This window comes from Sminthopsis crassicaudata, chromosome 2 (assembly GCF_048593235.1).
Source record: "Sminthopsis crassicaudata isolate SCR6 chromosome 2, ASM4859323v1, whole genome shotgun sequence".
Classification (NCBI taxonomy): Eukaryota; Metazoa; Chordata; class Mammalia; order Dasyuromorphia; family Dasyuridae; genus Sminthopsis; species Sminthopsis crassicaudata.
Window position 1 is genome coordinate 28,208,827 of NC_133618.1, and position 16,129 is coordinate 28,224,955.

General features: G+C 43.5%; 1 protein-coding gene across 2 annotated transcripts in view; it reads right to left on the minus strand.

Annotated features, from left to right (window-relative positions):
* Window positions 1–1,699: 1,699 nt before the first annotated feature.
* The window catches only part of SFXN5 (sideroflexin 5), a 203,896-nt gene continuing 189,466 nt past the window's right edge, over window positions 1,700–16,129 (minus strand). For both annotated transcript variants that reach the window (XM_074285546.1, XM_074285548.1), the window contains exon 14: window positions 1,700–5,606. In XM_074285546.1, coding sequence (XP_074141647.1) covers window positions 5,529–5,606 — 78 coding nt within the window. In that variant the 3' untranslated portion in view covers window positions 1,700–5,528. The remainder of the gene's footprint in view (window positions 5,607–16,129) is intronic.

A 16,129-nucleotide genomic window follows, 5' to 3' on the forward strand; every position in this document is an offset into this window, starting at 1 on the left:
ATAGGGATAGATTGCTAGGCTGGATAACAGCTGGTTTAAGCCCTTCATTTCCCAAAGAACACAGAGGCTAAGAAAGCTAGCCGCAACTAGCCATGTCAGCACAAGGCCTTTTTTATCCTGGTATCCAACTTTACGTTCCTTCTGGAATGGATAACAACAGCTCTTCCTGGAACGTTGCTTTAAGGTCTACAACGCCTTTTCAAGCATTCAGTCGATGTACAAACATTTATTAACTGCCTACAACAACTCTAGAAGGGAAGTGGCAAAATTATCATGTCCATTTTATAGATGAGGAAGCTGAGAATTGCCTACAGTTCTGCAGGCCATGAGAGGCAGAGGGGAATTCAAATCCACATTTTTAGACTCAAAGGGCTTCCTTGTCTATGATTCTAAAAGAAATCAGGAAACGGGGACAAAGGAAACATGGAACCTAAGTCCCCTGCTGGACTTCCATGGCCTGGCCTATGCCCTGTACCTTCTTTTGCCTCCAGATCTGTCCTGTTTTGTGGGGTGCTAGAGAGAGAGACACAGAGACACAAAGAGAGAGAGAGAGAGAGAGAGAGAGAGAGAAGATTCTTGCTTGCCTCATCTGGAATATGATAAAAGAGCTGTAAGTGGGGGGTATACATGTTTAACATATGTTGGACCACTTGCCATATAGGGAAGGGGGTGAGGGAAGGGGAAAATCAAAACACAAGGTTTTGCAAGGGTTGGTCGAAGAATTATCCATGCATATGTTTTGAAAAATAAAAAGCTTTAATAAAATTTAAAAGGGGGTATAGAAAGCCCTCTTCTCTTGCCACTCAGGAGCTCTGAGAGGGATGGTAGTACCTCATAGGCGAGACTAGATCTTTAGGGATAAATCTGGGATGTTCAGTGGGAAGAGAGGATGAGAGGAGAAAATTAGGGAAATAATGAACCACTTGTCTTAGAGTAGACCCCATGTAATAGGAGGAAAGATGGTCATGGAATCACAGATGATGACTTAGAAGGAGGCTTCTGGTCCATCTTTCTTGTCTACAAATTCCAGTGGTCACATTCACAAGGTAGCCAACAATAGTAGTTAGGATTCCAGCCCAGGGCATCTGGCTCTAGAAAGAACCATGTTCTTTCCCCTGCCTCCTGCAGCTGAAATTATAAAGGACTTCAGCCTACATTACAAGGGACTTTGAGGTTGATGTGCTATTGGGAGGGTGACTTCCAGAAGGAAGAGACAGCTGGGGACACACTGGCAAGAGCCAGGACACACTCTTGGGCACTGGGGAGCTCCCTTAGGGGCCAAAGGGGACTTCGCCATACAGAGGGAGAGCTGTTGAAGTTAAGGACCTTTTGCCCACATCCCAGGCTGACCATTTACAGCTATGACATTTAAACTTGGAGTTTCGATCCAAAGATTGATAAACTTGATGGAGTTTATGACAAAGATTTCTTTACCTTTGGTAAAATTTGGTAAAAGGGAATCACTATATCCACTCTTTGCTCCTCGTCTTTTCTTCCTCAACTACTCCCCTCCTCTCCTCTCTCTGGCGGTCCCAGGGGTCTGCAGGGAGCCCGGCCTCAGGGCTGTATGGCGAGGGCTTGAAGCCCTAGTACTGCAGCCCTCCTCCAGGAAAGAGCCAGTCCCTGCTCCCTCTGACCGCTCAGCCCCATCCCAGGCTACTTGGTTGGTTCCCACTCTCCCCATGCAAGAAGCTAAGACTTAGGGTTTTAAAACCATTTTTTATTCCTTGATGTTTATTGTTGTTACATAAATCACAGAGAATGAGAAATTGATTCAGAAGGTTAAAAAGACTCTACGTCCACAGTCGGCAAGTCCCCTGGTCCGGCCGAGGTATATAGGGTGATAGGATTATTCAAGTTGAGCCCTGGGCTGGGCTGGAAGACGATTGGCAATTTGGAACAGGTTCCCTCATCCCTCCCTCCCCCTATCACAACAGTACACGAACATGGTCACACACACAGTGGCCGAGGCTGTCCACGGGGAGGCCCAGGTTGGAGAAGGGAAGGAGGGCAGGGATATGACGGGGAGACACATTGGTCTGTTTTCCTCTAGAGGGACCTGGATCTCTTGACATCTTATCCCGGGACTTGGTCCCTTTGAGATACCCAAATGGGCCATCTTCCCAGCCTGGGTCTGAAGCAGATCTGGAAGCAGCTGGGGGGAGGATGAGCAATATCTACAGATGGACTGTTGCCCAGGGGGGCCCAAACCCTGAGTTCAGGAGTGGCCGAAGCTGCCTCTGCCCACCGGGCCCCAGTCTTGGAACTTTCCAGCAGCCTGGTAGATACACATTGCAGGGCATCAGGGAGTGCTCTGCCCTTTCCCCTGGCTGCCAACCTTTTTTTCTTCTTGCCTGGGTAGAACTGATGAAATTCTGGGCCTGTGCTTATCTGCAAGGCTGCTTTCCCAGCAAGGTGGGGAGGGGCACAGTGGATCAGAGTGTTTGGGAGAAAGGTAGATCGCTCCTCCACTCGTCATCAGGAGTTGCCATCTCCACCATGTCCCTCCTCCCTCCACCTTCCTCCAAGAGACCTGACTTAGTTAAGATTGCTAAAAACTAGTTGGAAGACATTGGAAAGAGATGGCCAGGAGTTGAGGACACCATCATGGTGGGCTTGGCGGCTCCTTCCCCCTCTCCTTGGGGGCTATCCCAAGGAGCCTTGTCCCAAGATAAAGTGCACAGTTCTAATTCCAGAGGGACAGAGTAGGACTCTAGGCGTTGAGTTAAATCTCTTGGAAGGGATCATGGGGACCTTCAGCTCCCCAGCCCACAGGTGAGCCTGTGTGCTTGTGTCCAGACGTCATCCTCCAAAACCTTGGGATTATAGGAAGCCATATTATGGTGGGATTGGTTCTTTTCAGCCCAGCTTGAGGCCAGATTCAAGAGTATACCCCTCCCTTATTGCCCCTTCCCAATACATGTATTGTGCCTCCTCCACTAGGTATGTAGCTACAGCACGGGACCCAGCCTAACTGCCAAGCAGCTGGCCATTCCTCCTCCTGCCCAACACGTTGACTTTGACCTCTCTCCGTGGCTCCCTGGGGGTCTCTCCATCCCTGGACACTCTGGCCCCCATCCCAGAGTTCACAGCTACATCAAGAAGACTACAAATAGGTCTAGATTGGCATTCTTGTCCTCCCCATTTCCATGGGGCACAGTCTGGCTCTCTTTTCCCAGGCTGGACAGAGACACCTTGTTTTTGACCTTTCACTCTTCAGAGAAGACCAGGGCATCTCATAGGAAACCTTGCCAGAAGTCACAGTCCAGGTTCCTCCTCCTTTTTCAAGTTGGGACTGCAGTTGGAGAATAGACAAAGGGATCCAGGGATCTGGAAATCACAACTAAGGTTTTGCCTTGCCCGAAGATCCTGTCAAGAACTTGGTCTTGCTTTAAACAACTGAGGCATCATTGTTACTGAAATAGGGATTTTCCCCTTTCTCCATAATCACTGATGATAAATAATAGTTGATTCTTCTAAAAACAAACCCTTATAGGCTCTATCCCAGTGGATGTAAGCCTGTACCTTCCTTTATCCAATTTTGAATAAGAGTCAAAGCATAAAAGGCTCTGAGAGCCAGAATGGACTTCTAAAATCAACAGAAGAGTTTATCTTCCTTCCACTGCCTATTTTACTGGTGGGGTAACTGAGGCTCAAGAGGGAAAGTCATTTGACTAAGGTCACTGAGCAAGTAAGTGGAAAAACTGCCAGAACCCTCAGCCCTGGGGCTTGCACTCTCTTAGGGCTGAGTCAGGAGCAAAAGCTCTCTGCATCCTTGGTACAAAACCCACTCGGACAGGAGAAAAGAGGGTAGGAGAAGCTTCTCTAAATCCAGGTCCAAGGGGGCAGGCTGCTGTTTGGGCAAAGTGGTCCAGAGAGAAATAATTACAAATTGGCCTGAACATTCAGGCCAGCTGAGTCCATCCTGAGGCTGAGCCTTATTGTTGAGATGTGGTCCCCAGCTCCACTGGTCCTCCTGAGGAGTGGAAGGTTCATTTCTATCCTTCCTGGGCAGATGTGTCCTAGATGGCTCCCATCACAAGAGGAGGCTTCTTGGGAAGCGGGGAGAGGACAATGCCTTCCGCTCCTGGAGCTACAATGGCTTTGCTGACTGGAAGGAACCAATATGTGGATCACTTTCAGGGATTTGGATGACCTTGCTTCCATAAGGTTTTGGCTTGTTCCTGGTAAGGGTAGAGTGGAGAGAAGCAGCAGGTAGGGGACTTCTGGATGCACTGGTGTAGCTTGGATGGCTGGACAGGCAGGCAGGTGCCATCCGAGATTTGGTTCCTGATGAGCTTCTATGGGAGAAGGGGTGCCAGGCAGTGCTGGAAGGGGTATATTGCCTGAGCCAGTGGATGTATCTGATCCTCATCCTCCTGGCTAGAGTTCTGGGGCCAGAGGCCAGGTCTGGTCTGTCCCAAAGGGCCCTTTAGTGTCAAACCCTTGAAGCTGGCTGCCATTTTCTTCTTCCATTCCTTAGTCCCTCCAATGTGGACCACTTAAAGTTCTTATCTCTTTCCTGCTGTAGCATATAAAGTGCCTCTGGTATCTTCTTCCAAGGATGGTTCAGTCCTTAGCCTTGGAAGTGCTCACAGTTGTTAAGAAACGCCAATGTCACCATGCTCTCAGTACCATTCCTTCCCCCTCCCTTTCCCAAATCACCAAAGTGGAAACACCCAGTCTCCTGAAAGCCTAGAATTAGGCTTGCTTTGGTGCCCCTGATTACTGGCCCGTGGTTCCCCATTTGGGAGTCTCCATGGGGCAGAAAGCTGTTACTGGGGGGGGGGGGAGGGAGAAAGGCATCCTTTCCTAGCCCCATTAATGGGAAGGCTCCAGAGCCTCAAGTTCCAGTCTAGTTGGGTTCTAGGTTTTCAAGAAAGAGGGAAAGGAGCACATATAGGAATGGGAACACTAGGTTAGGCAAGGCAAGATTGGGCTCCGGGGCTCAGATTTTCCCCAGAGGACATGTGATGCAGCAACCCCCCCACCCCACCAAGTTCATGCGCCCAATTCCCATGCTCATCCACCCAATTATGAAATGGCTTCTTTGCAGCATCAACCAGTGTTAAGACTCAATTTTGACTTTAAAAAAACCTAACAAACAAAAATTAAAAAATTAAAAAACCCAACACCCAATTTCTTTCCCTAGGACATTCTATGTATTTCTTCCCAGCTTCACCATGATTGTGCTGGGATGAGTTCTGGAAGCTCCAGGGCCCAGAAATGCACTTGATTATAGTATTTCCTTTCTATAAAATCTGATTTTCCCCTGTACTAGGCTATTTCCCCCCACCCCCTTCTCCCCTAGGTTAAAATCTGACTGCCTTAACCTCCCAACTTCCTGGAAGGTGGTGGTTCTCTGAAAATGTTACTTCCTTTCCAACATTAGTGACGTGGTGTTAGCTTGGAATTCCTCACTCAACTACTTGGACTCAGGAGGGCAGGCCTTCACTTCTTCTCCCCAGCCCTCATCCTCCCCGGTCCTCCAGCCCAGATGCCTCTCTGGCCAGAGGACCCGCTTCCACTCACAGGCCTTTGTTGTACACCACCGTCCGACTGGCTGTGGCCAGCGCAATTTCTGGCTCCAACTGGGATGTCTCGATCTGGAGGAGAAAAGAGAGCAGGCAAAAGGCTAGGTGAGAAACCGTCTTATAGACATGTGATGTTTAGCACATGTGGCTGAAGCTCGACAAAGTGAAAGAACTTTAATACTTAGATTAATTCTCCATTTAAAATGTTGTGGAGTGTGGTGGAAGGTCTTAGTCTAAACCTAATTTCTGTCAGACTACTTTCCAGTTTCCTCAGAAGTTTTTTTTTTTTTTTAAATCAAAGAGGAATTCTTTTCTAAATAATTTAGTTTTCTATTTAGAACTATTTAATTCTAAATAGTTTAGTTTTCCTTTTATCAAACACTGGATTATTGAATTCCATTTTTTTTTTTTCTGATTCTCTCTTGTCTAGAGTGCTCCATTAATCTACTTCTCTAACTAGGCCTTAAACTCTAAGTCTTAAGCTTCTTGGGTGGGGAAGGAAGGAGCCTGGAGTGAGGATGAATGGTCAGAGGAAGCAGCCCATAGGGACTGGCTTTGGAAGGTCCTAGGAGGAGGCTTGCAATACTAGGATCTGAACCCCTTACCATACAGCCCTGAGGAACAGATTGGTTTGATGATTGTTGTTTTACAATATAGCTTGAGGTCTAGAAGTGCTTTTCCGCCTCCATCTGTACCTCTTTTCATCATTTCCCTTTATATTCTAGACCTTTTGTTTTTCCAGATGAATTTTGTTATCTCGTGTCCTATAAAGGACTTGGTAATATTACTGACATAACATTAAATTAAATTTGTAAATTAATCTGTAAAAACTAATTTGTAAATTAACTTGGTATTATATTCATTTGTATTATATTGACAGAAATATATTAGAAGACTGAAAAAAACTGACATTATGTGTAATATTCCACACCTGTGGATCATCCCATTTATGCAAAAGAATGGAGGGAGGTGTTTCTCCTATCTCTTCTTGGGAGTCAAATTTATTCTTTGTAATTTTGCAACATTCAATTTCAATGGTCTTGTGTTTTTTAACTTGTGTCCATTTAGATGGTTGTTAAATATATCAGGGATGTCAAACTCAAACAGAAATAGGGATCATTAATAAAGAAAAAATGTATCAGTATATAACTGATACATAAAGATTACATATTGACTTAGTTTTAAAATGTAATGTTATCTATATTTTATCACATTTTAATTATTTTGTTAACTATTTCCCAGTTACATTTTAACCTGATTTGAAACCTCTGGTATACATTGTTTCTTAGTTTTTACTTACTTCACTATGCATAAGTTCACATGAGTCTTTTCATGTTTTTCTATATTCATTATGTTCATTATTTCTTATAGCACAGTAATATTCCACTATATCTATTTGCCACAAATTGTTTAGCCATCCCCTAATTGATGGACAAAGTAGTTTGTTTCCACTTCTCTGCTACTACAAAAAGTACTCCTACAAATATTTTGGTATATATGGAGTGCTTTCCATTCACAGCTCCACCAAAAATGCATGAGTGTGTCTGTTTTTCTTGCCACAAGCCCTCCACCATTGAATATCTGCATCTTTTATCATTCTTACCAATCTGTTAGGGATGAAGTGGAACTTTTAGGGTTGTTTTGATTTGACTTTTTTCATATTTTTAACGATTTGGAGCATTCTTTCATGTAGTTATGAATTGTTTTAAAGTTTTTTGTTTGTTCATATCCTTTAACTACTTATTTATGAGGGAATGGTTTTTGGTCATCTTTATTTGTATTGGACAACTATGCTTTTACCTAAAAAATCTGATGTAAAGATTTTTTCCCATGGTTGACCAATCTGATCTTAGATGCCTTAATTTTGTTTGTGCAAAGTGTTTCAATTTCACATCACCAGAAGTGATTTATTTTTTATCTCTTGTCATTTCTGCTATACCTTGTCTGCTTTATTCATATACTCAAAACTGGATATTCTCTGTTCTCTAGTCTTGTATATGCCTTAACTGCCCATTCTGCAGACTCCAGGCCTGAACACCTGCTCATTTCTCTCTCCCTGTTCCAACCCTTGTCTAATCAATGCTAGTCTACTCCTGATTCATCTCACTGCATGAAAATCTGGATTTCATACCAGATAAACCACAAAGAATATTCACTTCACAGAAGGATTCCCTGCTGGGTTCTCATGGAGGACCGTTCCTCCTCTTCCCTCGGTGAAAATGATGTCTGCTATTTTTACCTTATGTGTAAAATATTTTTGATATAAATCTGGAGTGGTGATAGAATTCTGACCAGGGGGCAGGGTACCCAGGAGATGAGTCATCAGGATGACCGGTGGAGTGGGAACTAGGACTTATCAGTCCCTTTTGATTAATATATGTTATCTCCCTCATTAAAGTGGAAAATCCTTGGAGATCAGAACTATTTTTGCTTTTTCTTTGGTATAGTGTCTGGAACATAATAGGTACTTGGTAAATGCTTGCTGGTTGGATGATTGGTTAAGTGAAATGAACTGAGAGGGATACTCTCCCAATGGGGAATAGAGAATTTTAGCAGTGGCTTAAACAGGTACTGTGAAATAGGAAGATATCACATTCAGAGAAGTCGAGCTGGAAGGGACATTACAGGTCATCTAGGCTAGTCCCTACTCATCTGACAGATGAAGAGATTGACTTGCTCAGAATCACATAGGTAGTAAGGAAAAGAGTTTGGCATAGAATCTGCTTTTGCCAGCTGTCTTGGGAGGGAGGGAACTGATTTGATCAACAGCTACTGATGAGACTGGACCTGCCAGTAGGTTAAGACAGACAGCAAAAGAGCTGAACTTTATGGTGGATAGATCTGTTTTTGATACTTGACTCTCAAAGCTATCTCAAGGATGGGGGGAATAAGCATGTCTTAAAGAGGAGGCAAAATTGTAGATATTTGCAGGTGATTAGAGGAATTACTCGGCCCCAGCAATTCTTTTAAAATGAATTGGAAAGAATTAGTAACTTCAATAAAGTGGCAGTATATAAAATTAGCTCAAAAATTCATCACTCTGTATATTACTAACAGAACCTAATTAAGAGAAGAGAGAAAAAAATCCCATCTAAAATAACTACCAAAATGTTTATAATATATGGGAACCAATCTATTTCTTCATACTCAGGATTTTAATGACTATAACTACAAAGTATTTTTTATAGAAATAAAGAAAGGGAAAAATTTTTTGATTTAAAACTAACAATAGAGGGTAAGAGAAAGAAAGAGAGGATAGAGTAGAGAGAACTCAAGAGAAAAAGGTAAAGAGAAAAAGAAAAGAGAAATGGAAGGAAAAAGAGAAATGGAAGGAAAAAGAAAGAAGAAAAGGAAAGGATATAGACAAGGTAAAGAAGATTGAAAGAGGTCCAAAAAGAGAAAGGGAGAGATTAAAGGATGAACTAAAGATTAAGGTATGAAATCCATATTACAGAAAAGACATGTGAAACAACTTCCAGAAACATGTATGAAGTGTCTGTGTATTGAATGTCAGTGTAGATGGAAAAAAAGTTTTTTGTGGCAAACAAAACCAGCAAAGAAATAAAGGAAGACACATAATTGGAGGGAGAGTGATTGTCCATGGTTGGATAGTGCCAATATAAAAAACAAACAAACATACTGAGTATATTATCTAAAATTAATGTTCAGATTTAGTGACATACTCATCAAATCATCAAGGTATTACTTTTTAGAACTAAACAAAAAAATATTAAACTGACTTTAAGCAAACGGAAAGAAAGTTCAAGGAAGAGGATAGGATCTATGGAGCTATAGACATAGAAATATTCAGGAACCTGGACTATTGGGAAAAAAACAAAAACACCTTTTTAATATAACTGACATTTAGCATAGAACCTGACACATAATATGCCTTTAAGAAATCCTTGTGAAGACCTTCTCTGAGTCTTTATTTTCTCTTCTGTGAAGTGGAAATAATGTCTTCCCTATTCATTAAGTTTCTGTGAAGATTGCATACAGTATGATTTGTAAGAAAACCTTTAAAAAAATATAATCTGTTAAGCAGGAGTTAACATGTCATCACCATCCTAACTACCATTTAAAATATGGAACCTAAATCTTTTTCAGAGAGACGTATAAGTTCTGCAGGATGCATTAAACTCCTTAGAAGAAACAACTGTGTCTTCTATGACATTTTTGGAGGCTCTGGGTAGTGTCTTACATCTAGAAGGGATTGAATAAATGTTACCTGAATTAATGAGTCTGAATTTAGAAGAGAACTGCCATATAATTTATGGCAATTGAGCGTCTTCAGAATCAGAGAAATAAGTAGGGCTATTTCCTCACTGGAAACTATTTTCGGAGTTAAAAGATTAGTTCGAATCTCACTCATGATTTTTATTAACTGTCATCTGAGCTATCGCTTCATTTCTAAGTCTTGGTTTTTTCATCCATAAAATGAAGGGGATGTATTAGATAGATGACTCCTGAGATCCTTTAGTTCATAAATGGCTTGCTGAATGGAATAGGTAAAAATTTTAGGGTCTCTTCCAAGTCCAGAATGTCTTTCTAAGAGATCTGTCCCCTCACTGCCATCCTAATCTCCTTCTCTGACTCCTTTGCCAGGAGTGGGAGGAGAGAGCTAGACTAACCATTTCCCAGTTCCTTTCCTATCATACAGTACGCTCTTTATTATCCTCCTAGGTGACACAGTGGGTAGAGCATTGGGACTTCAGTCAGGAAGATCAGAGTTCAAATTTAGCCTCAGACAGTTAGTGATTTGGACAAATTACTTAACCCTGTTTACTTCTGTTTCCCCAACTGTAAAATGGGGATGATAATACCTCCTAGGTAATTACCTCCCAGGAGCAAATGAGATGATTTTTATAAAGTGCTTAGCACTTTAGTGCTTTGGCACTCGATTAATGCTTGCTAAATGCAAGATTGTCTTTTTGCTCAGGGTATTCTCCAGCTTTATGACTTGAGCTTCCTAAAATGGGGTGCCCAGACAGACCGCCAAAAAGTGGGCTCAGCAAGGTAGAGGGAAATCTGAGACATCGAGGTCCACCTCCTTGGGATTCTGCAAGAAGAGTCCATGATGCCCACTTCCCAGGGATGATGGAGAGGGATGGCTGTTCACCACCACGGGCCCTTCAACTAAGGTGATCCCATGATTCTTCCCCCAAGAAAACTGTGACTCTGGGCTAGATATTCAACAGTCTTTGCTTCAGTTTCCTCATTTGCAAAGCAAGAGGGGGCAAGATGGACTTAGGACCATAGAGAGTTGGAAGGGACCTCAGTAGTTACTTAGGTCAAGGTTGATGGCTTCTATGGATGCTTCAATATTTATTGAATTAAAAATGAACATTTGCTGTGGCCTTTACCCTCTTCATATGGCCCACTAGGTACCTCAGAGCCAGGGTTGGGACCGAAGATATCTAGAAAGCAAATAGTCAAGAAGAAAGGAAGGGGCCGACTTGAAAATGAATCTCAGAAATTTGTTTTCCATTCCTGCACTCATGGAATGAGAGATATATTAAAAATCATAATCATCATCACTGTGATTATTATTAACAACAATTTATGTAATACTATAAGTTTTGTAAAGCATTATAAATATGATTTCCTTTTATCCTGAAAAAGCTAGGTGTCTCAATGGATAGAGCACTGGGTCTAAAATCAAGACAGTTCATCTTGAATTCAAATTCAGCCTCAGATACTTTACAAGTTGTATCATCACTTCACTCTGCTTGCCTCAGTTTCTTCATCTGTAAAATGAGCTAGAGAAGGAAATGGCAAACCACTCCAATACTTCTGCCAAAGAAAATCACAAATGGGGGCACAAAGTATATGAGATGATTGAACAACAAAATGTATCTTCACTACAACTCTGGGAGTTGGAGCATCTATTATCTCCATTTTACAGATGAGGAAACTTAGGCAGAAAAGTTAATTGACTTGGCCAGGGTCACACAGGTAACACATGTCTAAGGCTGGATATGTATTCAGGATTTTCCAACTCCATGGCCAACATGCCATTGTTGGCCATCTTATAAGATCCCAATGAGCCCAAACTGAGCTGGAGAATGGTGAGAGACGAAGAAAGGGAGTTTATTAAACTCAACTCAACTCAATATTTAGCGTATTTGCTAAATCATGGAATCACTACAGTCTCCCACTTGGACAGGGACTCAGGCTAGCTGTTCTACCTGCATCTGATCAAGAATCCCTTCTACATTATCCCTAAGGAGGGGACATCTGGAATTATTCTTCAAAATCTTGTTTTCTGAAACTTTTCCCATGATGTCCGGTTCTGTTCCTGGAGCCAAGCGGAGCAAGACCAGAATGTCTGGTTCTCATTGAATCCACGCTGGCTCTCAGAAATCACCATTTCCCTTTCTAAGGGTTCACGAACCATCCCTTTAATCATTCATTCTAGAATGCCAGAAATCAAAGTCCAGCTTACTGGCCATATTGTCTGTTCTATCCTCCTCCTCCTCCTCTTTCTCCTCCTTTTCCTCCTCCTTCTCCCCTTCCTCCTCCTTCTTCTCTTCCTCTTCCTCCTCCTCCTTCTTCTCCCCCTTCTTCTCTTCCTCTTCCTCTTCCTCCTCCTCCTCTCTCTCCTCCTCCTCCTCTACCATGTCTCCTTTTCCTCCTCTTCTTTTTTTGCCCCTATTGAGAAGAGATTCAGCATTTGTCTCCCTCAAATTCTACAGTGCCTTTCCCCAGTCTCGTAATAAACATCGACAGTGACCAGAGATCACTTTGGATATGGAACTGTTTCCTGTGTCCTGTGCTAGGTCTGGGCAATGGAAGGAGCCCTGGTTCTGGGGTCAGAGGACCGTGTTTCAGATCCCAGCTCTTGGACTTTCTTCTTGGGTGACGTCCTGCAGGTCTGGGCCCTGTTTTTCTTCTACTGTGACAAGGGGAGGGGAGTTTTAAAGAACCTTGAAGGTCCCTGTCAGTCTAGAAGCCCAAGATCCTTCCTCTCATTGTCCATACCAGGAGATCCCAGACCTGAAACTGGAAGGGACCTCAAAGGTCAGTCTCTTCACTGCAGATGAGCACCCGGGGGTCCAGGGAGACTGCCTGAAAGTCCCCCAAGGGAGAGAGCCCCAGAACTGGGATCAGAACTCCAAATCCAGCCACTTCTCCCCAGTACCAGACACGGCCTGCCCTCAGGGAACTCACCGTCTAGTTCTGGAGATAAGACTCACATCTAAGAGACAAAGAATGATCTGAAGCTCAGGGGAACCAAAGAGGAGTTCAGAAGGGAAATCTCATCCCAAGCTAGAGTCATCAGTGCAGGCTTCTTAGAAGGGGGAAGGGAGCAGGACCCCTCCCTATTTGCTTCCTGGTTCCCATGATGCTGAGGGCTTGGCAACCCACAGGAAAGCAGGTGGGGAAGGTCTGGCTACCTCTCCCCACCTTAGGCCACCAGGGTCTCTCCATCCCCCCACTCCCACCCCACTTCCCGATGTCCCCCACCCCCGTGGGCTCCCCTAGTCTCCACGCCCGCCACCAACACAATGCTCGGAGCCCACGCTCCAAAATCGAAATGCTTTTGAAAATGTTTAACCTAGTTAGACAAATTAGCAAAAATTTGTGCAAAACAATTTAGGTATTTAAAATATTCAATGTTTTTAAAAAACTGGAAAACTGTTCTTCGCTTTCAGCTGCAAAAACCAACAAAATATAACATCCCAGCAATCTTACCATGAGGTGTAACATAACCCTTCGGGAAAGCTGTTAAGCAGAGACTGAGGCATCCTGGGAAATAGCGCTTCATTTATTCAAATGCACATATGCCAGGCTTTTACACCATATGTCATTCCGAGCTATTTACAGTAATAATTAAATCTTAATCAACGTTTAACCTCTGTAAAATGTTTGAAGAATCCTAATCACCCTTCAGACTGCACTAATGAAGGAGAAATATATAAACATAAAAGGGAGATGATGCATAGATATCACGCTGGAAAGAACAGTAATTGCAAAATTGTATTTCTTTTAAATATAATCAGTAAATTATGCAAAGGAAGCCAAGGAGTATTTTAAGTTAAGACATCTTGGATGTCAGAGGTGTGAGCAGCTAATTTTGTTCTGCTATCCATAACAGATGTAGCATATTTTCTCTTACTGCCATTATTAGCAACTTCCCATGGAGGCTTTCACTGAAACACCGAGGCCTACATGATAATCGGAGGGGCCGCTCGGCCCCGGCGTGGGACCAGCTCCGTCCCGTGGCCCTGTCACCTTGGCTGGCCCCGGAGAGCTCTGCCCAGAGCTCTTGCCTAGCTGGGCACCTCTACCCTGCATCTGGGAGAGCTAAGAAGGTGACTGAGAGCCCACTCCCTGGTCCTGGGTGGGGGCACCCTCTCCTGTGCCTTTCCTCTGCAGAGATTTGCCCCTGCTACCCTTCCCCCCTTCCCCTTCCGCTGCTGCCTGTGGGGACAAGTGCTAGGGAGATCCTGGGATCCTTGAGCTAGAAGGGATGGGGAAGAGAGCTCACCAGCCCCCTCATTTGGGATGTGTCCTGGAGGAGGGGGTGCCTGGGACTTAGAGAAATAAAATAATGGAGTACTAAGGAACAGTGAAAATTCCAACCTATGTTCTTTAAGCTCTCATGGTGGGAACTCCTCAAGCCCTGGGAATTGTGGGTGTGAGGAGCAAGTGGGAGACAAGAAATGTTATAGGCTGGAACCACCATTCTGGATGGAAAGAGAAAGAGCTGTTTCCTGAGCACTCTTCAGGACTGAGAATCACAAAGACCAGGTAAGTCCCCTAGGCCTAGGACTTCCTTATTGTAGAAGGCCAGGGACTGCAAGTTTGACACCTCTGAAAATCCAGCACCCCCACCCCCATCTTACAGAGGAGAAAATGGAGGCTCAGAAAGGGATCACCTAGTCAGTGCGAAGCAGAGGTGTGAAATGAGTCAGATCCCCTGGCCCACAGATGGCACTCTTCCTGTGAATCACGCTGCCCATGTGAGCTGAGAGCCTGGATCTGAACTCGGGTCTTCAGAGTGTAAATCCATCCTTATTTATGCCTTCCTGTATTGCCAACTTTAATCAGACTTAAGAGGGAAGCTCCCCCAAGAAGATCCTGAATGCTGGTTAGATCCAATAGAAAAAATGTGAAAGAGGAAACTGCATTTTTGTCCTAATACAAAGTTCCACTAGTCCCGGACCACCCTCTCCCCCCCCCCCCAATTATCTCCCAGGTACTCATAGATAATGGCTTAATATGTTTTTTTCTCCCAAGAAAATCTAATACAAAACTCTGGGAAAACCTTAAAGACCCAAAGGAATGAAACTCTAATGAAAGAATATGAAGCACCTGCAATATCATTTGAGTCCATCTCCTCACACAATCAACATCCAATGGGGTTCAGGACCTTATCCCATCTCTCCTGAGGTCTCCCTCCTTGACCATCTACTCACCAATCCGTCTTCTCCAGAACTGCCAAAAGACTCCCTAAGTCAAGACCACAGAATCAGGGATCTCAAGAGTTGAAAGAGCTCTCACAGCCCTTGTGACAAATGGTCACCCAAACTTGTGCCTGAGGACCTCCAAGAGGGAGAAGCCCACTAGCCATTGCAGCAGCCTGCTCCACTCTGTTGCCTCCGGCCTATATCTTCCTTCCTTTCCAGGCCCCAATCCCAACTCTTCAGACTTCTTGCTCCACCCGAGGCTCCCTGCTCTAATGGACAGTTTCTTCTGGTGCCTCCATTTTAAGGAGCTTCACTCCTTCATTCCTCTCAGGGCTCTCTCTAGGTTTCTTTCTCGACCATGCCCCTGAAGGTACTGTCATCTCCTCACGGCACTTAACCCTGTTTGCCCTAATCCCGAGAAGAGAGAAATGGCAAACCACTACAGTATCTGCCAAGAAAACCCCATATGGGGTCGTAAAGAATCAGACACAAATGAACAACAAGCAACAACAAATTCCTGTCCGCTTAATAAATTGCTGTTTGATTTTTCCAAATGTGTTTTTGAAAAACATCTTGGCACGTAGTAGGTGCTAAATAAATTCCTGTCCCTCTCCCATTAATAAATGCTTCTTGACTTGTCTAGATCTATTTTTGAGAAACATCTTGGCACATAGTAGGTGCTAAATAAATTCCTATCCCTTTCCCACTAATAAATGCTTCTTGACTTGTCCAAATCTGTTTTTCAGAAATTCCTATCCAATTGCTTCTAATTTTGCCATCTCAAACCACAATATGACTCTTTTTTACATGACAATTTTTCAAATATTTAAAAAGTAGAAATCTTGCCTCCCCAAGGGTCTTTTCTCCCAGTCTACCTCATTCTGGCTGTTCTTCTCCAGATGCACTCCAGCTTATCCACATCCTGCTCAGAAATGATCATCATACTCCAAACAGGGTCCAACCAACACGGAATACAGAAGGACTACATCTTGTGCTTACTACAAACTCTGCCTTGCTTAATGCAACCCAATGATGACCTTGGTTTTTTGGCTGCCCACTCATACTGACTTGTAATGAACTTGTAGTTTGCTAAAAATACCCAGATCGTTTTCAGACATAAAGTACCACCTGATCATTTCCTCCTTTTATATTTGTGAAACAGAATCTTTTATTTCAAATCTA